Source organism: Anguilla anguilla, chromosome 4 (assembly GCF_013347855.1).
Source record: "Anguilla anguilla isolate fAngAng1 chromosome 4, fAngAng1.pri, whole genome shotgun sequence".
In the NCBI taxonomy this organism is placed as follows: domain Eukaryota; kingdom Metazoa; phylum Chordata; class Actinopteri; order Anguilliformes; family Anguillidae; genus Anguilla; species Anguilla anguilla.
This window is the reverse complement of record NC_049204.1, coordinates 8,251,331-8,267,785: the sequence shown is the minus strand read 5'-3', so window position 1 is coordinate 8,267,785 and position 16,455 is coordinate 8,251,331. Positions and strand designations below refer to the sequence as shown.

Sequence of the window (16,455 nt, the reverse complement as noted above, 5' to 3'; positions counted from 1 at the left end):
CACGCACACTCACACACACACACATACACACTCTCTCACACACACAAACACACACACACACATACACACTCTCTCACACACACAAACACACACACACACACTCACACAAACACACACACCCCCTGGACTAAGCCCGATGCCCCCCCTCCGCTCCCTCAATAGCATCTCTGGCCCGCAATCTGAGGGCACTTCACCCCCCTGCTCCGGGCCGCGCTGTGGGGGCGGCCATTGTGGCTCTCCGGGGCTCTTTATTTCCTCATGCCTAACATGTTTTAAATAAGATGCATTAGAGTGGCCTTATCATCTTTTTCTCCCATTCAGGCCCATTCAGCTTTGAACTCCTGGGAGCTTAAAACTGCAACCCTCTTCAGAAAGCCTCCACCCTCCTCCTCCTCCTCCTCCTCCTCCTCGTCCTCCTCGTCCTCGGCCGCCCCCTCCGCGGATACGAGCGCTCGCGCAAAAACAGACACGCCATTTAGCACACCTCTCTTCCCTTCCGCTGTGGCCCTCCTACCCCAACCCCCCCCCCCCCCCCCCCCCCCCCCACCACCCAGGCCTAAAATTGGGCTGGCAATGTAATTGGTCTAAAAGATGGGAAGGTTTGCCTCTGTGTGTGTGTGTATGCGTGTGTGTGTGTGTGTGTGTGTGTGTGTGTGTGTGAATGGGGGGGGGGGGGGGGCATTGAGGGGTGGTGATACCCATAGGACACACACACACACACACATATCCACACACGCACACATATCTACACACACACACACACACACTCGCAAAAGTAAAAATAACACAACTGCGAGGCTCACTTTTTTACAGACTCGCTTTTCTGCTGAAGATGATTGACAGCGGCTCTCAAGGCGAGGCCACTAAATACTGTTTTTATTGGAGAGTCCAAGATGAATGACGGCAGGAGAAAAAGAGAAGGAGAGGGAGAGAGGAAGAGAGAGAGAGAGAGACTCGTCCGGAAAATAGAGCGTTTCTCTTCCATTCTTCTCCCAAGGGCCCGCGGCTCCCGGGGGGCACAAACACGGTCTGTGCCGAGTGTCGAGGGTCGACGAGACGCGCGAACGCGGCGTATCGATCCCCCCCCCCGCGGCCGTAGCCCGTTCCGTTCACCTCCCGCCCCTCCCCAGCCGTCAGCCGCGAGAAACCGCCCCCGCCACGGGCACTTTCCACCGGAACGCGGGGATTTATCTTCGTGCGCCGCAGTCCTGCGACGGGTAGATAAATATCCACGGCGTGTTTTCTCTCCGCGCCCCGAACCACGCTAAATTCTGCCGCGTCAGTAGACGATGGTGGGGTTTCTGTTCTCTCACCAACTGCCACCCCCCCCGCCACAAACCCCCAAACTCATCCTCCCCCCCCCCCCCCCCACCCCCCGCACACACACCCCTGGTCTCATTCTCGCTTCCCATTATTCCACCCCGGTTGGCTTCTATTGAGCAGGGGTTCGAGAGGGAAAGTGCCGGGGGGAAAGGTTCTCGAGCCGGTGGAATATTAAGTGTCTTGAGTCATCCGGGGAACTCGAGTCGCCATTGTACCCCTATTTTCGGGGTCCGCCGCGCCGCCCGCTCCACACAGGGATCGCTTCAAAGCAAGGCGGGGAGGGGAGAGGTTGCATCACGGGAACTTGGACCCTGTGCGTCCCCCCCCAACCCAACCCCCTCCCTCCCCCCACATCCACCGCCTCTTCACATAAGTGTCTTTCAGGACGAGCTGTCACTCAGGCCTGGCAAGGCGGGGGTTGGAGATGGGGGGGGGTGACACCATTTACGGTCGGTGGTCTTTGTGGCTGGGCGGGCCCTTCACAGGTGTACACTACTTTAGAACAATAGAGCGAGGAAGAGCACAAAACAAGACTTCAGGTATTAATAATAAATGAAGCAAATCCGTGAACTGTGGGCTACTTGTGTATTTTCTGGATCCAGATTACTGTGTTAGATTATCTTCGCATTCAGTTGTATTGCGACTCAAATGCGTAGCCTGCTACATTTCCCATAAATGGCCCGTGTTGGGGTTACCTGTCACATCTGATCAGCCACACATTTAAAAAAAAATAATAATAATAATTTAAATAGCCAAATAGCATTATGAGTATAGGAAAACAGCTGCGGTGGAATGAATAAAGGAAAAGGTAACATACAACATTACTTTTCAGTAAGACATATGTAAATAATAATAAAACACTGTTACACCACAATTGTATTTCCTGTCTTCTAAGTGAAAAAATAGGCCTATAAACAAAGACAGACAAACGGACGGACGAACACATAGATAGATAGATATATAGACAGACAGACAGATATGCGTGCGCATCGTTCTGCTGTGCGAATGTTTCACTTCCGGGGTCTGACAGTATTGTTTACGTAAAGAAGTAGCTGGTCTACCTGGGGTCCAGGCTGGGCCTACCGCGTACTTGAAGGGGGAACAGCCTTTTAGTGAAACACGGCAGGAGAGAAGGAGGAGGCGGTAGGGAGGGAGACACGGACGACATGGACGGGCGTCTGATGGCGAATCCAGCTGAGCAAACAAAAATAGGCCTGCCCCTGCAACACTACGAACCTGGGAGTTGGGGGTGGGATGTGTAGGTCTACGAAAAGGTCAGATTCCTCGCCGTATCTAATTCAATTTCACAAACTGTAAGAAAACACGGCTCTCCACTAAGTCTTTCTACATAAGCAAGGTTTAATTTTTTTCCTTGAGAACCCGAGGGTAGTTGGCTAAACGAGATAAGCCAATATCACTGTTCATTTGCTCTGTCCTAAGAAGACAATGGCGACCATCTTTAAAAACGTATATAAATTAAATACTACTTACTGTCCTGGTACCGATGTGGGGTTGTAAGCGCGCAGTTTTATGTAGACGCGCAAGGAGACACGGACGGTGGTCTGGTCAGTTCTGGTAAAGACATTAGTGCTACGTTCAGGGCCGACGGGGAGTCCCATAGACAGCGCTCACTTCTCTAAATAAACATTAGTCTTAAAAAGTTTGGCCCCACGACCCCGGACTGATCGCATTTCACTCCGGATAGTAAACTTCATTTTTTATCGCCGAGTTTCCCATTCTTTCCGAAAACACACTGACATTGAAAAGAGATTGAATGTCCGACTTTAACTGAGTTTCTCTTTCTCCTGGCTTGGGCACAGTTGCGTCCTTAAGGTCTATTTTCTCGTGCAATGTGGACCAATTAAATTCGACACAGAACTTTGTTTTATGTTCTCATACCTAGATGAAAAGGAATGCATTAGTTCACTCGGTGCCAGTAAGTAGAACAACACGGGACTTATTTTATTTTATTTTTTTACGTATATGTTCTGTTTGCCAGATCAGATCTGGCAAATTGGTACGCCGAAAAAAATACCGCATTATAGAGAAGAAATGTCTTCGTTTGTAACTCGTATTCAACTTAAGATAATATCCAAGTAAACGTGTGTGTGTGTGTGGGGGGGGGGGGGGGGGGTTTACTGCACAGACTTATGACAGATCCATAAACCCTGAAATTCTCGTACTAAATAAATAAAAACCAACATTAAGCCTCGATCGCTGTATTTCAACGTTAACTTCCCCTCGCGGGGCTGTGTCAAATTATATGATAGGCCTATTAGATGGTTATGCATTATATTGATGACCATACTAAATAATTTCCGAAAATTGCAGTTGATAATCATTTTCATGTTGCGACACAGAATTTTTCCTACTGGTTTTTTTGTTTTTTATTTTACGTGCTTTCGATATAGCTATTGGGTCAATTCAAGCCACAGAACTTTGTACACAGATAGCCTACTGTAGTGGGCGGAGTAGGACGGGCACAGGAAGGCGGTTAACGATGCGAGGAGAGAGTGAGAGAGTCACGAGACCGTTTCACGTCTCAGGCTCCCGGCGTGAAAAAAAAATACAACGTAAGTAAACAGCTGTTTGTCTCGAGGAAAGACCAGCTCTTCCGCTTATTCCAGAGCTGCAGAGACCTACTGGATTATTTGCCCTTTGATTGAATAGCCTCTCTCTCTCTCTCTCTCTCTCACACACACACACACACACACACACACACTCACGAACACACACACACACACACACTCAAACAAACCCAACGCTCTCTCTTTAATTTCCACTATATTCGGCTCGTGTCTCGTGCACATGCTTCGTCACCGTGTCAGGAAGCGAACACTGTTGCCCCTGCATGTGGGTGGGGGGGGGGGGTTATTGGTGTGTGTGTGTGTGTGTGTGTGTGTGTGTGTGTGTGTGTGTGACTGTGAGGAGGGAGCTGCAGCTGCGCCTCTCTATCAGGATAATAGCCAGGGGGTCACATGTTAAACCCTCTCCTGTTATTAACGTTAATATTGCGGCGTCCCACTGCGCTGCAACAGTTTAGCAATAGGCTAAACACGTCCGAGGAGCGGGCCCACTCCAGGCCTAATGATCCGACTGGGGAGCCGCGAGAAGGATGGGGTGGATAGGTTGTCATGGAGATTATAATTATTATTGAAAGAGCATAGGCTACATCACACCCCACAAGCGCTCATTGAAAGGGAGGAGAGGAACCAGAGAATGGCCATTACTCACACCAGGTAAAGGCTGGCTGATAACCTGCTGCCGATTTGCTGCGGCCTGGATACTTTTCTCCCGTTCAGTAGGCTATACGTGCCCAAAGATCCGCGCATTCATGTCTGTTGTCTACGGTGCGGCAGCAGGTGTCAGTCAGCCTGTCACGTCGTGTCAAAGGCGCATAGAAGTATGCTTCCAAAGTTAATATTATGCTTCCAGGGAAGAGGGGCGTCCTCTGTCTTTGCTGTGTTTACACACGCTAAATTAATTAACCCGAGGATTCCTTTGTCAACTGCAAAAACATCGGAATAATATAGGTGGTGGGAGGGATATGAAGCATTGTTGTGGGAAGGGGGGGCGGCGTTGGCGGTTGGGGTGCGTGTCGGGAGTATCTTGATTTATAATCGCCGCTCATCCCCTCTCCTCCAGTCTGCGGTGTGTCTTGGGACCCCGCCGGCGGCATTCCTGCGTTGTGTGGGTGCGAAATCCCAGTCTGTTGGCTCCACCGCGTCAGAGGATGTGGAACGGCGCTGCTTAGGGAAAGTGAAATGGATTAAACGCCTGAAGAAACACGGAACGAGGGGGTGGGGGGTGGGTTGACCGTGGGGACGTCAACGAACCAGGGACTCGCACTAATATTAGGACAATCGCCAATCTACAACAACCTAAAGATACGTTGTATTGTACCATTAAATTCCGAATCTAGTGAACTGTACCACAAAAGCTGATTTATCTGTCGGTGAATAAACTAAAGAAGCGTTTCTGATAACGGAAAACAATTATGAAAATCGTCTGTATTAGAGAAACCAGTTTATATTAGAGTGTGAAAATGGTAAAATGGTGGATTAAAGGGAATTAATTTGAAGCAGTACTGTATGTTATAATTTCCTCACAATATCTGACTGAAAAAAACAAACATTGTGCAGCACTCAGTAAAATGTCCGGTGTTCATTCAACTCTAACAGAGTACATATGAGTCCAGGTGGGTTGATTTAACAGTGAAAGTTTTACTGTGCAGGATTGCATTTTTAAAGCAGCCGGAATGAAACTGTCATTTTAGCCGTGGATTTAATTGAATTATGTGACTTTGCGCTTCTAAGTGTCCCCTTTAAGTCAAAGGCAATGTTAGCTATGTAACATACAAAAAATATTTTATTTAAAGCTGAAATTAGCATCGTGTTATGGGGGCACGCTTTGTTGCCGGGGTGGGAAAAAAAGTCTTAGAATCGCTATTCATATTTTGCGGTCTGTTCCTTCAGTAATAAAAAAGGCATATGTATTCTGTGTTGTTTTCTGTGACTGACCTGAACAGCCTAGCTCCTGCTTGGGAGCACTTTGGGCCTGGCGCTTATTTGCTCTGTGCGATACCTGCTTCTGAACAGGTGCGCGAATAGCCGAACGTTCTTCCCATGAATTGATTGTAATTTAGGCCACCGATATCGATTTATTTCAACACGGGTGTGGAGCACTTTAAAACAGAAAACAATAGGAGACTGCGACACACACACGCACACACACACACACACACACGCAAACTCAATTACAAACTCTCAGAAATAAAGATACAGTGGAGGTGCATTTTTGTTCTTTAAGGAATACATTTTCCAAATGTACCCTGAAAGGTACAGTAATGTTATTTCGGTGCGAATAGGTACCTTTTATAAGCAAAAAAGTTACAAATGAATTTTTATACCCATGGCTAGGGGTGCAATGTTATGTACCTATAAGGTACCCCCGGGTGACAAACGTGTACGTTTTTAGGCACTTTTTGTACCTTATTTGTCTGAGAGTGCCCATAATATTTCTTATTTGATTACAAAAGGAGATTTTGCGCACGCGCCTGCGTAGACACGCGCGGAAATTCACGCGCGCATGCACACAAGCACACGCACACGCGGGCACAGAAGCGTTTCTTTTTCATTCAAAGGGAGCTAAATTAGCATACGAAAGAATCTCGGCACTGGGGTAGGCTGGATCAAAGCAAAACAAGACTGACACATCATCTTAGCACCTGTTGCTCCAAAAAAGTTTAAATTCAAGTTAACTTCTGTTTCATGATCTGAGTATATGCAAACCAAATTTAACGGAAACATAGACACTTCTCTAATAAATCAACTGAAATGAAGGGCAGAAACGACGTAGCAAAACCAGAAAACGAACGATAAAAGGCGATTGTTTATGTTATTATTATTATTATTATTATTATTATTGATGTTGTTGCTTATAATAATAATCATCATCATCGTCACCATTATCAGCATCTTTATAATTTTCCAAAAGTATAAAACGAAAGCTAACGCCCACTTTATTCAATTGAAATTATTAAGGGTGGTTGTAAATCAGAAAAATTGGGTTTAAACCATTTTATTAAACAACTGTTCCATTTGCTATGAAAAAAAAAATATTATACAGTTATTAAAAAAACATGTAATGTAGATGTAAGTACATTTTGGGCTGCTCTTTTTTGAGTTCACTGTGTCCCGCTTTGTCAACAGTTAGCTCTTATGTTGTTTTAAGCAACTTCTGCTATTTTGATTAATCCGATTTTTTTAGATCACATCTTACTGTCTGGTAATTATGATCGAATGGCTTCTGTCAAGACGTAACGATCTATGAATTGACCTGTGTTGTATAATTATTTAATGCAATCAAATATATTAACACAATCACATGCAATTTCCAGCCCATGCTCTGCACGACAGCCATTTGTTTCATTTGCTCTCAATTAAGTTGCAAGCTGTAAGAAATCAAACGCAGAAACGACAGACTAATTTACTGAAGCAGAATCTTTTGTGCTGCACTTTTTTTGTTGGTTAGAGTACAATGCTATGTTGGTATTTGTTTTAATGCGTGTGAAATCTGATGTAATCCCGCTTACAATGTACTGTATTGTGCGGAAATGGCATTTCGCAGCGTGCCGACCTTCAGAGTTGTAATGAGCCATGTCAAAATGCGAGAAAGTTCTGACAGGTTGTAAACTTTGGGGACAGGCTAAGTCGACAGAGCGTGCCCAACAATGTCGTGTTATTTTAAGCTTAAACGAAAAGCAATGCAAAAAGTAACACTCCAGATTTCGTCATTGGAAGCGAAAGACTAACCACTGATAGAGCCGTGTCACACTCATTTAAAAAATATATATTTTCACCTATTTGGTATAGAGTCATTTCCGAAACAATTTTTTTCACACTAATAATAATAATAATAATAATAATAATAATAATAACATCAATAATAATAATAATAATAACAATAATGACAACCATTATTGTTATTGCCATTAATAATAATAATAATAATAATAATAATAATATCATTATTGTTGTTGTTCCTTGATGGTGATACAGGATTATGCAGATTACAAAGATGATACTAATCCTAATCATAAAACGTCTCCATAAACAGTAGTGTCAGTAGTATTATTATATAGACTTATGAATACACAGATAATTTGAATAAAATAGCCTATTACTTGCTTAAGATGCATTATGTGCACAATATGTTGAATTATAAAGCGAGGCCAAAAAATGAATATTAAAGATCACATAATGTGCAATTTTGGGAAGATATAATTTCAGATGTGTGATGCGTGTGCATATTATTATTTTTTATTACTATTAGTATTATTATGAGTAGTATAATAATAATAATAATAATAATAATAATAAACATATTATTATTAGCATGCCCAGTTAAAGTTATTCATTACATTTTGTAACCCAAATGTCTGCAAATTAATTTTATCTTTCATTAAGGTTTTTGTATTTTCATTTAACATAGGTTTTAGTGTCTCAACAGAACAAAATTACCATACCAGAAATAACCACAAATGCTCTTGTTGTTTCCCTTAAGACCTCCCAGCCTAAATATCGGTGACAAATTGATCGTAGATAACAATTAGCATATCTGAAAAATGGGATGTGGGTGGTCAAAGAGAAAAAACGATTTCGTGTAATCCCTTGTCCACGCGCTAAATCGGGGTGACAGGAAGCTCGCGCTGATTTGTTGCAAGGTGACACACGGCCATTAAGCACATAATTAAAATAAGAGAGAAAAAAAGGCCTTGAATATTACCCGTATGAAAATATTTGTGGTTTGCAAATTGGCCATTGCTCAGCATTATCGTAGATTATAATTTCACTGTGCGCTGTATGAATTTGTAATTTTATAGAATACGTACATGGCCACGGAAGCGTTTCACTGACTCGGGGGGTGTAATTTCACTGCGCACTATATACATTTATACTTTTCTGGAACACATGGCCAGAAAGTGTTTCGCCGGAGTATTCTGTTTACGTGATACAGTATTTATCGACAAATAGGCCTAATCCATGGAAGTGCTACATGTTTTAGGTTGATACACGCATCCTCAGACTGCACACGCAGATTATTATTATTATTATTATTTTGTATCGCTTCATATTGAAAGGCATATTTACACACGCGCGTGTCAACAAGCCATACGCACTTATAGAAAATATTCGGTTTATATAGCCCATTGGTCTATATTTATTGAGTGGAACAGCTCTCTGAATAAATGCGTTAAATGCGAAGTAGTCATGTTAACCCTCATACTACTATCCCCGATGATTTCATTATTGTTAAAAATAATACGAACCTTTGTTTGTCTGCCTGCTCCATTTGGTTAATATGACAGGAGTCGAGAAAGGGCAACAGGCAGGAAACTAATAATCGAAAGTACAGGCGAGCCGCGCGACGAGGAACTGTCGAGGTGGCGCAAGGTCAAGAGGGATGGAAACAGAATGCCCCCTCCTCGCGCTTACGAAGTCAGTGCTGTGATCTGGAACCCGTCTTTCGTTTTTCTCGCTTACTTTTCTCGAGAATGAAGAACATGCTATAATCAACAGATCAAAATGCTAATGTAAAAAAAATCTACTTACAATGTCACTCCTAATATGAAACAGACTGGCAGTGGAATTAAGAAACTCCTGTTAGTCTTGCCTCGATTTATCTATGGGTGGTCCCCGTATGATATGCTTCACGCGCCCACGTGCACAATAACGTACAATTAGTAGAGTAAAGAGACTGTAAGGATGTTGTCTATACACAACCCAACGATTTAATCTTGGGATTAAAAAATGTTATTGCAAGTTAACCAAAAAGTGGCTGTTATGGAGAGGGCAGTCATAAAATCGGGAGCAGTGGTGATTTTGGATTATGTTGATAAGGAGATGGAGGAAATCGACGTCACTTTTTTTTTTTTTTAAGAAAATGGCCTAGCGTACATCTAACAGTGTTCAACAGACATGGTTGAAATTATGACATAGCAGCTCATTTTGACTGAAATAGTCGCGCCAGAATATTGATAGGCCATACTAACCTACTTCCAACTTCCTTTTGTGTTGCAATTTTAATATTGGCATAAATAGGGACCATAACATTTTAGTCATTTTCTTCTTCTAAAAAAAAAAAAAAAAAGTTTGTTTGTGTGTGTGTATGTGAGAGAGAGAGAGAGTGTGTCCGTGTATGCAAGCGTGCGCACATTTGTGTGTGTGTGTGTGTGTGTGAAGCTGCAAGCCGACTAATTATAACGACCACCTCGACCACACTAGCCTCCCACGGAGACAGCGCGCGCTAACCTGGTGAAGTCCGCAAACTCCGTCCTCATCATAATGCTCATGATGATGATGATAATGATGAAGGTGATGGCTGAAGGCCATTATGAAGGTGCTGATGATTATTTACAAAGTTATTTATTTTAAAAGTAACTACAGATTAGGATCAGCACATTATTATTATTATTATTAGTAGTAGTAGTAGTAGTATTAATAAAAAAATAATAATATAATTTTATAAAAAATTGCTTCAGTTATGATACTATAACAGTAGTCACTTTCCATTATTTTTCATCACATTACGTCACAAAACATTTTTCTCTGTTGGTCGTGCCCGAGCCTGTGTATGCGCCTGCCTAAATGTTTTGTAGGTGTTTTTTCTTTGTTATTGACGTTGTTGTTTATATTATGGAAATTCAGATGTTAAATGCAGCTCAAATCTACACTTTCTATCTTTTCCTTACGCACTGTACGGGGATAGGTAGGCAACAGAACATCCAAATGCTGAAAAGGGGATTTGTTTTATATTTATGGTTATATTTTGCTATCTGCGAGCGAATTAGCCTTCTGTGTATTATCCATGTCGGATCGCGTTTTACCGTAAAACTCTGAAAGGCAAGTAGGCCTATATGTCCAACGAGATTTATTTTTATGCATGCGTCCATCCGCTTACTTTCCTTAGCCAATTCCATTTTTTGTCTTTTGGAACATTCTAAAATATCTTTTAATTTTAATTTCTAAAATTATTTGCAAACATGTATTTTTTTAATGTTAAATATTCTGTGCCAAAATTCTAACCGCAGGTGTCATTTACGGAAGGAACTGATGACGAAAGAGAAGCGAAAGGCCGACTGTTGTTCTCTGTATCCTCGGATAACTTGAAAACATGCGTTCGAGCTTTTGGAGAAACTCGCAATTTCTCAACAATAAATGCTCGTCAGCGTTCTTGGTTTTTTTTTTTTTTTTTTTCAGATTCCAGTGACTGAAGTGATACGTCATTTGCTCTTAATGATGCTCATCTCAGATCTCAGAGTGCCTTGCCGCAAGCAAGCGATAGGCCTACATTGCGTGGGCCTTCCCATCCCATACTCTAAACATTTTGAATCTTTTTTTTCCCCTAAAATCCTTTCACAACTCTTGCTTATCTTTTAGAAAACCAAATGTTGCTAACGAATGCCGGCCTCTAAGAGAAGTTGTGCGCAGTCTCAAACAATTGCTCTGACACGTACAGTACTACGGACGTGTAATTCCTGGTTTTCTAGCTTCTGATTTTAATCTGTCGTGGCGAGGGATCAAACCAACATCAAAGTTACCACGACAGTTTTTAGAGTGGGTGCTTCTTTGTGTGTGTGTGTGGGTGTGTGTTTTCAATCTACAAACACCATATCCTTTTCTTTTCATTCAACAGTTGGTTTTATGTATTTGTTTATTTATTTATTTTTTGTTGCGATATCTGACCCCCTACAACATCTGCCATCTTTAATAATCTAAATTCCGAAATTAAAGCATCATCTAGCAGAAATTGACGTGCTTTGTATTTTTCATTTAGTGACCTAAGAAAGTTTGGCGGGGGTTTAAAAAAAAATCCAGCCTAATATTTGCGCCCGCTTCAAAGGATTTTCTGGTACTAGAGGGGAAAGAGGCACCGAGACGACAGCCCTCCCACCTTCTATACCTAATAATCAGCTGTCAGAAACACCCCACACAGTAATTTAACAATTTGCACACGGCTCTGGTAAATAAAAGAAGCTTTATGTCCCCTTCAGCCTCAGAACATTTGCTTGACCAACTCTAAAATGGATTCATCGGCCTGTTTTCTGTGGCGCGGCGAGGCCCCGCTGCCTCTTTTGTACACGTCCCGAAACAACACAGTCGACATGAAAGCGGACAACCGAGCGCCTTGTAAGAAGATCGCCTTTCAGAAGCAAATGTGTGTGGCTTGTCTCGCGGGGGACCGCTTGCCGGGCGTCCATTCATGCCCCGGGGAGAGGGTCTTTGCCGACAACATCAACAAACCGGCAAAAAAAAAAGCCGCATTATCGTGGATTAGGATCCAGATTTTTTTTTTTTTTTTTGGAAAATGCTGCCACAAATTAGCAACCAAACCTCCAGAGATCGTGGGTGTCTATGTAGAACCCTGACATTCAATTACAGGTTTCCAAGCGCGGCTGTTCTCATTCATTTACCTCTTTGTTATAAAACCGAATCCAGTCCATTGCTATCGCTACGAGAGCCACAGGGCAGCTATACGCATGCACGGTCGCCTGCGTTTTTAAAATATTGCTGGAGACTCTGGAAACAAATAACTCATATTATCCTATTACAGCTGTCGTCATTGTTAATATGTACGATTGCCACGTTAACACGTCAAAAGATGGACTAATTGCAGAAGGCATATTCAAAAACGAGTCCAGCATTCAGCAACTACACCTAAATTATTCGATAAATTTAATGCGGTGGACCTCCGATAACCATTTGGACCACACGGTAGCCAACCGCACGGTAAAATGTCCTGTGTTAATTAAACTCTAACTGAGTTTACATGAGTCCAATACGGTTTAAATAGGCCTACATTCTGTTGTCATGAAATGCACTCTATCAGAGTCGTTTTAACACTGAACATTTTGCTGCGTGGTCTTCAGGTGACGAAAGCCATTACAGGTGCGGCCTGTATTCTACGGAGGTGTGTGAAATAAACGCGTTTTAAGTTAAAAGGAATTTAACAAACATTCAGCGTGATTTGAGGCCCCATTCAAATTAATAAACATGGAATAGAATGCATCCTCTTATTCCTGTCCGTGGTAATTTCTGATTAAGGCAACAATGCCCCCATTCATAAAGCGAGTTAAGCGTATAGGCCTGAAATTCTGCAGCCTACTGGTTTTAAAATCGGTTTTCTTACAAACAGATGTTTAACAATGGAGAATTTGCCATTTGAAAGTAGTTTTGTAGGTATAGTTTAAATGTACTAATGTATTATTTCTAGTTATATTGATTTGGCTTTATGAATAGGGGGTTAATGAATAAGTCTGCATTTCTATAAGAGAGCGTATTAAGCCTGTATAATTACACACTTTAAATAATTTAACGAAAACATTTTTTAAAATTCACAAACATTTATTTTTTTTCTTGACTTTACAACAAAAATGACCTATGGACATTTTAAGCGTTTTTTTTTTTTTGTCTGGCTTTCTTTACATATAACAACATTTTCACAGATTATTTTCAATGAAATAGATAAGAACGTATGCACAACAATTGAACAGAATGAGAGGTAATGCGCTTTACACCAAAACCACGTACTTGTCTATTGACCACATAAAATAATAATAATAATAATTACAAATTCACCAAAACATCGCTGTAAAGAGAAAGGGGGAATAGTGGGAAATGTTATAGTTTGTATTTACAACCCCCACCGTCTCTGGCAATGTGCTTTAAAAACAATTAAAAACCTGAGTTTTAGGCCTCGGTCAGAACAGTGCTGTTTCACAAACTCAACAGAAATATATAAAACGATAATAATAATCTCAATAGTTGTCAGCCGTCAAAAAAATAATTCCTAGTGAGCGAGATGCTTAACCTTTTAAACTACATTTTCTTTACAAAATAGCCAGTCTGTCTTCTGGTCAATATAGGGCCTCAGGAAACAGCTAAGTGAAAAGCCTGTGTCCATTTTCTGCACCCCATAGCTACTTAATTTAAAAGTTTTTTTTTTCTTGTATGTGACTTTAATAGGCTTCTTCCCTTTGCATTATACATATTTACAGGTCATAAATATATTTTACGGAAGTTGCTCTCTCTTTTTTCCTTGGATCACGTCAACGGAAACACCAGGGGAAGAATAAATGCTTTTAGTGTCGCAAAGAATGTTTATCCTACCTTCGCATATGTCGAAAAAAACCTTAATGGGGTTTACAGCATATCTGTGCTTTTTTTCTTGCCTGATTAGAAGTGACAACCGCTAAGGTTTGTAGTTTTGCTGGAGAAGGTTTGCGCCCCCGTCGACTGCAGCATGGTTTCCTGCGAGAGATTCAAGTGGTTAGAAGCCGAGGCGAGCGCCGGCGTGAGCATCGCCAGGATCTGCGCCTGGTTGCCCGGCTGTGCGGAGAAAGGCGAGGCCGGAGAGTTGGCTCCGCCGATTATATTGTCTATAGAGAAGGAGGGCCGACTTTGCGTGCTGGCGTCCGCTTTAAGAGGTGCCAAGCCCGGCAGAGTCGGACTGAGTTGTGGGTAGAAAGGCTTCCTCAACTCGGCCCCTAAGAGCGAGGGGAGAGGATGCGGTGTCGGGAATATTGATGCCGGGGAAGGGAGAGCGCACTGCGGGTTCTGAAAAGGGAAAGCGCTCGCAGGATGATGCGAGGGATACGGATGATGAGCGTGGAAATTCTGCAACTGAAGACCATAGTTGTAACCGTAGGGACCGTAAGCAAAGCCCGGCAAGAATCCCCCGGGGTCCCTAAGGATCTCGTTTGACTGGTGCCTTTTGAAACGTTTCCTCCGGCGCAGAAAACTCCCGTTGTCGAACATGTCGGCGGACTCCGGATCCAGTGTCCAGTAGTTGCCTTTTCCTGGGTTGCCAGGCTCGCGGGGGATTTTGACAAAGCAGTCATTGAGGGACAGGTTGTGCCGGATGGAGTTTTGCCATGCCGGGAACTTTTCCCTGTAGTAGGGAAACCTGTTGCTGATGAACTCGCAGATCTCGCTGAGCGTCAGGCGTTTCTTGGGACTCTGCAGAATGGCCATGGTGATTAAGGCGATGTAGGAGTAAGGCGGCTTCACCAGCGCATTTTTCCCGGATTTCTCCGCACCCATTGATCCTCCTCCGGCTTCGCCTCCCATCCCGATCTGGTCAGTCTGACCCTCGGAGCTGCTCAGGCCCGGCGAAGAGGCGTTCTCACCTGCGTTCTGGGACAGGTTGTCGTCAGAGTCATTGTCCAAGTGGAAGTCGTGATGGTGGTGCAGGTATTTCCCGTCCTTGCCCACAGCGATGTCCCCCCCGACCACGTCTATGTCCACATCCTCGGACAAGGCAGAACTGTCGGACATATCCGTGCCTAGAGTCATCCTTGGAAGGTCTGTCTGCCTCGCGCTCTTACGTTCCGTGACGAGTTGCTGCGGCAGCTCCAACACTCGGCAAGTCTGTGTTTGCGTCCGTCAGAGTGTCAAAAAAATACACGGTCACTTTCATTCGCTTCTGAATATCCGACAGGACTCCCGGGTTTGTGTCCAAGCGCAAAAGACTCCCTTTCCCGCATGAAATCGAATTAGAAGTCATTAAGGGAGCATAAAGATAACTGCTGCTAACGTGACGTCCTTCAGCTTCAGCTGTGAACGCAGCGACCGAGACCAAGACATGTGAGCCAGCGAAGAGCCTCTCTCGCGGTTGAAGCGGTCAAGAGCCCAAAGTTATTGCGGGGGAAAAAAGTTTCAAAATAAATGCAATATCTTGAAGTCCGTTCGAGCATACGTCTGTGTTAATTGTAAGAATATTTTTCGCTGTTGCCTGGTTTTGTTTATATGTATTCAGTTATATTTTTCTTCTTGCAGGTTCATGCATTAATGTAGGGTACTAGTATGTTTATTTTTATGCACACAGACACCGCACCCGTGTCCCGTGCGAGCCTAACATTCCCTCCCCTCGCGGCTCTCTTAACGTATTTATTCGGCCGAAGCTATCACGTGATCACCGTGTCACAGCAGGCCAGGAAGTTATGGAGGCTGGGACAGAGGAAAATAGGGTTAAGAAAATATATTTATACTCGACAAATTCCACTCTCTCTTAATCAGTAATTCTACCTTTAAATTACTTTTATATGAAAGTATATGTTACATGAAATAACAAACAGAAAAATCAAACAACGTACCAAATTAATAATATGACGTATAAACTGATTATGCTAAATGTGTGACGCGTTTAGGCGCTTTCAGTGCCGGCCGTATCTGTGTAGTCTATTTCTGCCGCCCTAGAAGAACTGGAAACGTGATAGACTTCATTATTGAAATGATTAGGAAAAGCGTTAATATTTCTACTAATTTCGGTTACTCGTTGTGCAGTGAAACCGACACTTCGTTGAGATAAACGAAGTTAAGGATAGGCTCATGCGGATAATATCTTAGCCGACGTTTGAATAATTAATTGGCCAAAGTGTAGTCATTTGTAATATTTCAAACGGTGAAAGATATGCTGTAAACTATAGCTGAATTGAAAATCAGATCTGTATCTGGTGATTTTGTTTTGTTCTTTTGTTAGATAGGTGTCCTGTTTGCAAAATGTAATACAACTATAAGCTGGAATTAAAAAAGTTTTTTTAATGTGCAACTAGAATGTTACACTTTTTAC

At 42.8% G+C, this 16,455-nt stretch overlaps 1 protein-coding gene across 1 annotated transcript; it reads right to left on the bottom strand.

The window, feature by feature from the left end:
• Window positions 1–13,281: 13,281 nt before the first annotated feature.
• Window positions 13,282–15,731, bottom strand: foxd2 (forkhead box D2). Its single transcript, XM_035412679.1, has one exon. It carries the CDS (start codon window positions 15,177–15,179, stop codon window positions 14,061–14,063), a length of 1,119 nt encoding a protein of 372 aa, XP_035268570.1. The 5' UTR covers window positions 15,180–15,731; the 3' UTR covers window positions 13,282–14,060.
• Window positions 15,732–16,455: the final 724 nt, after the last annotated feature.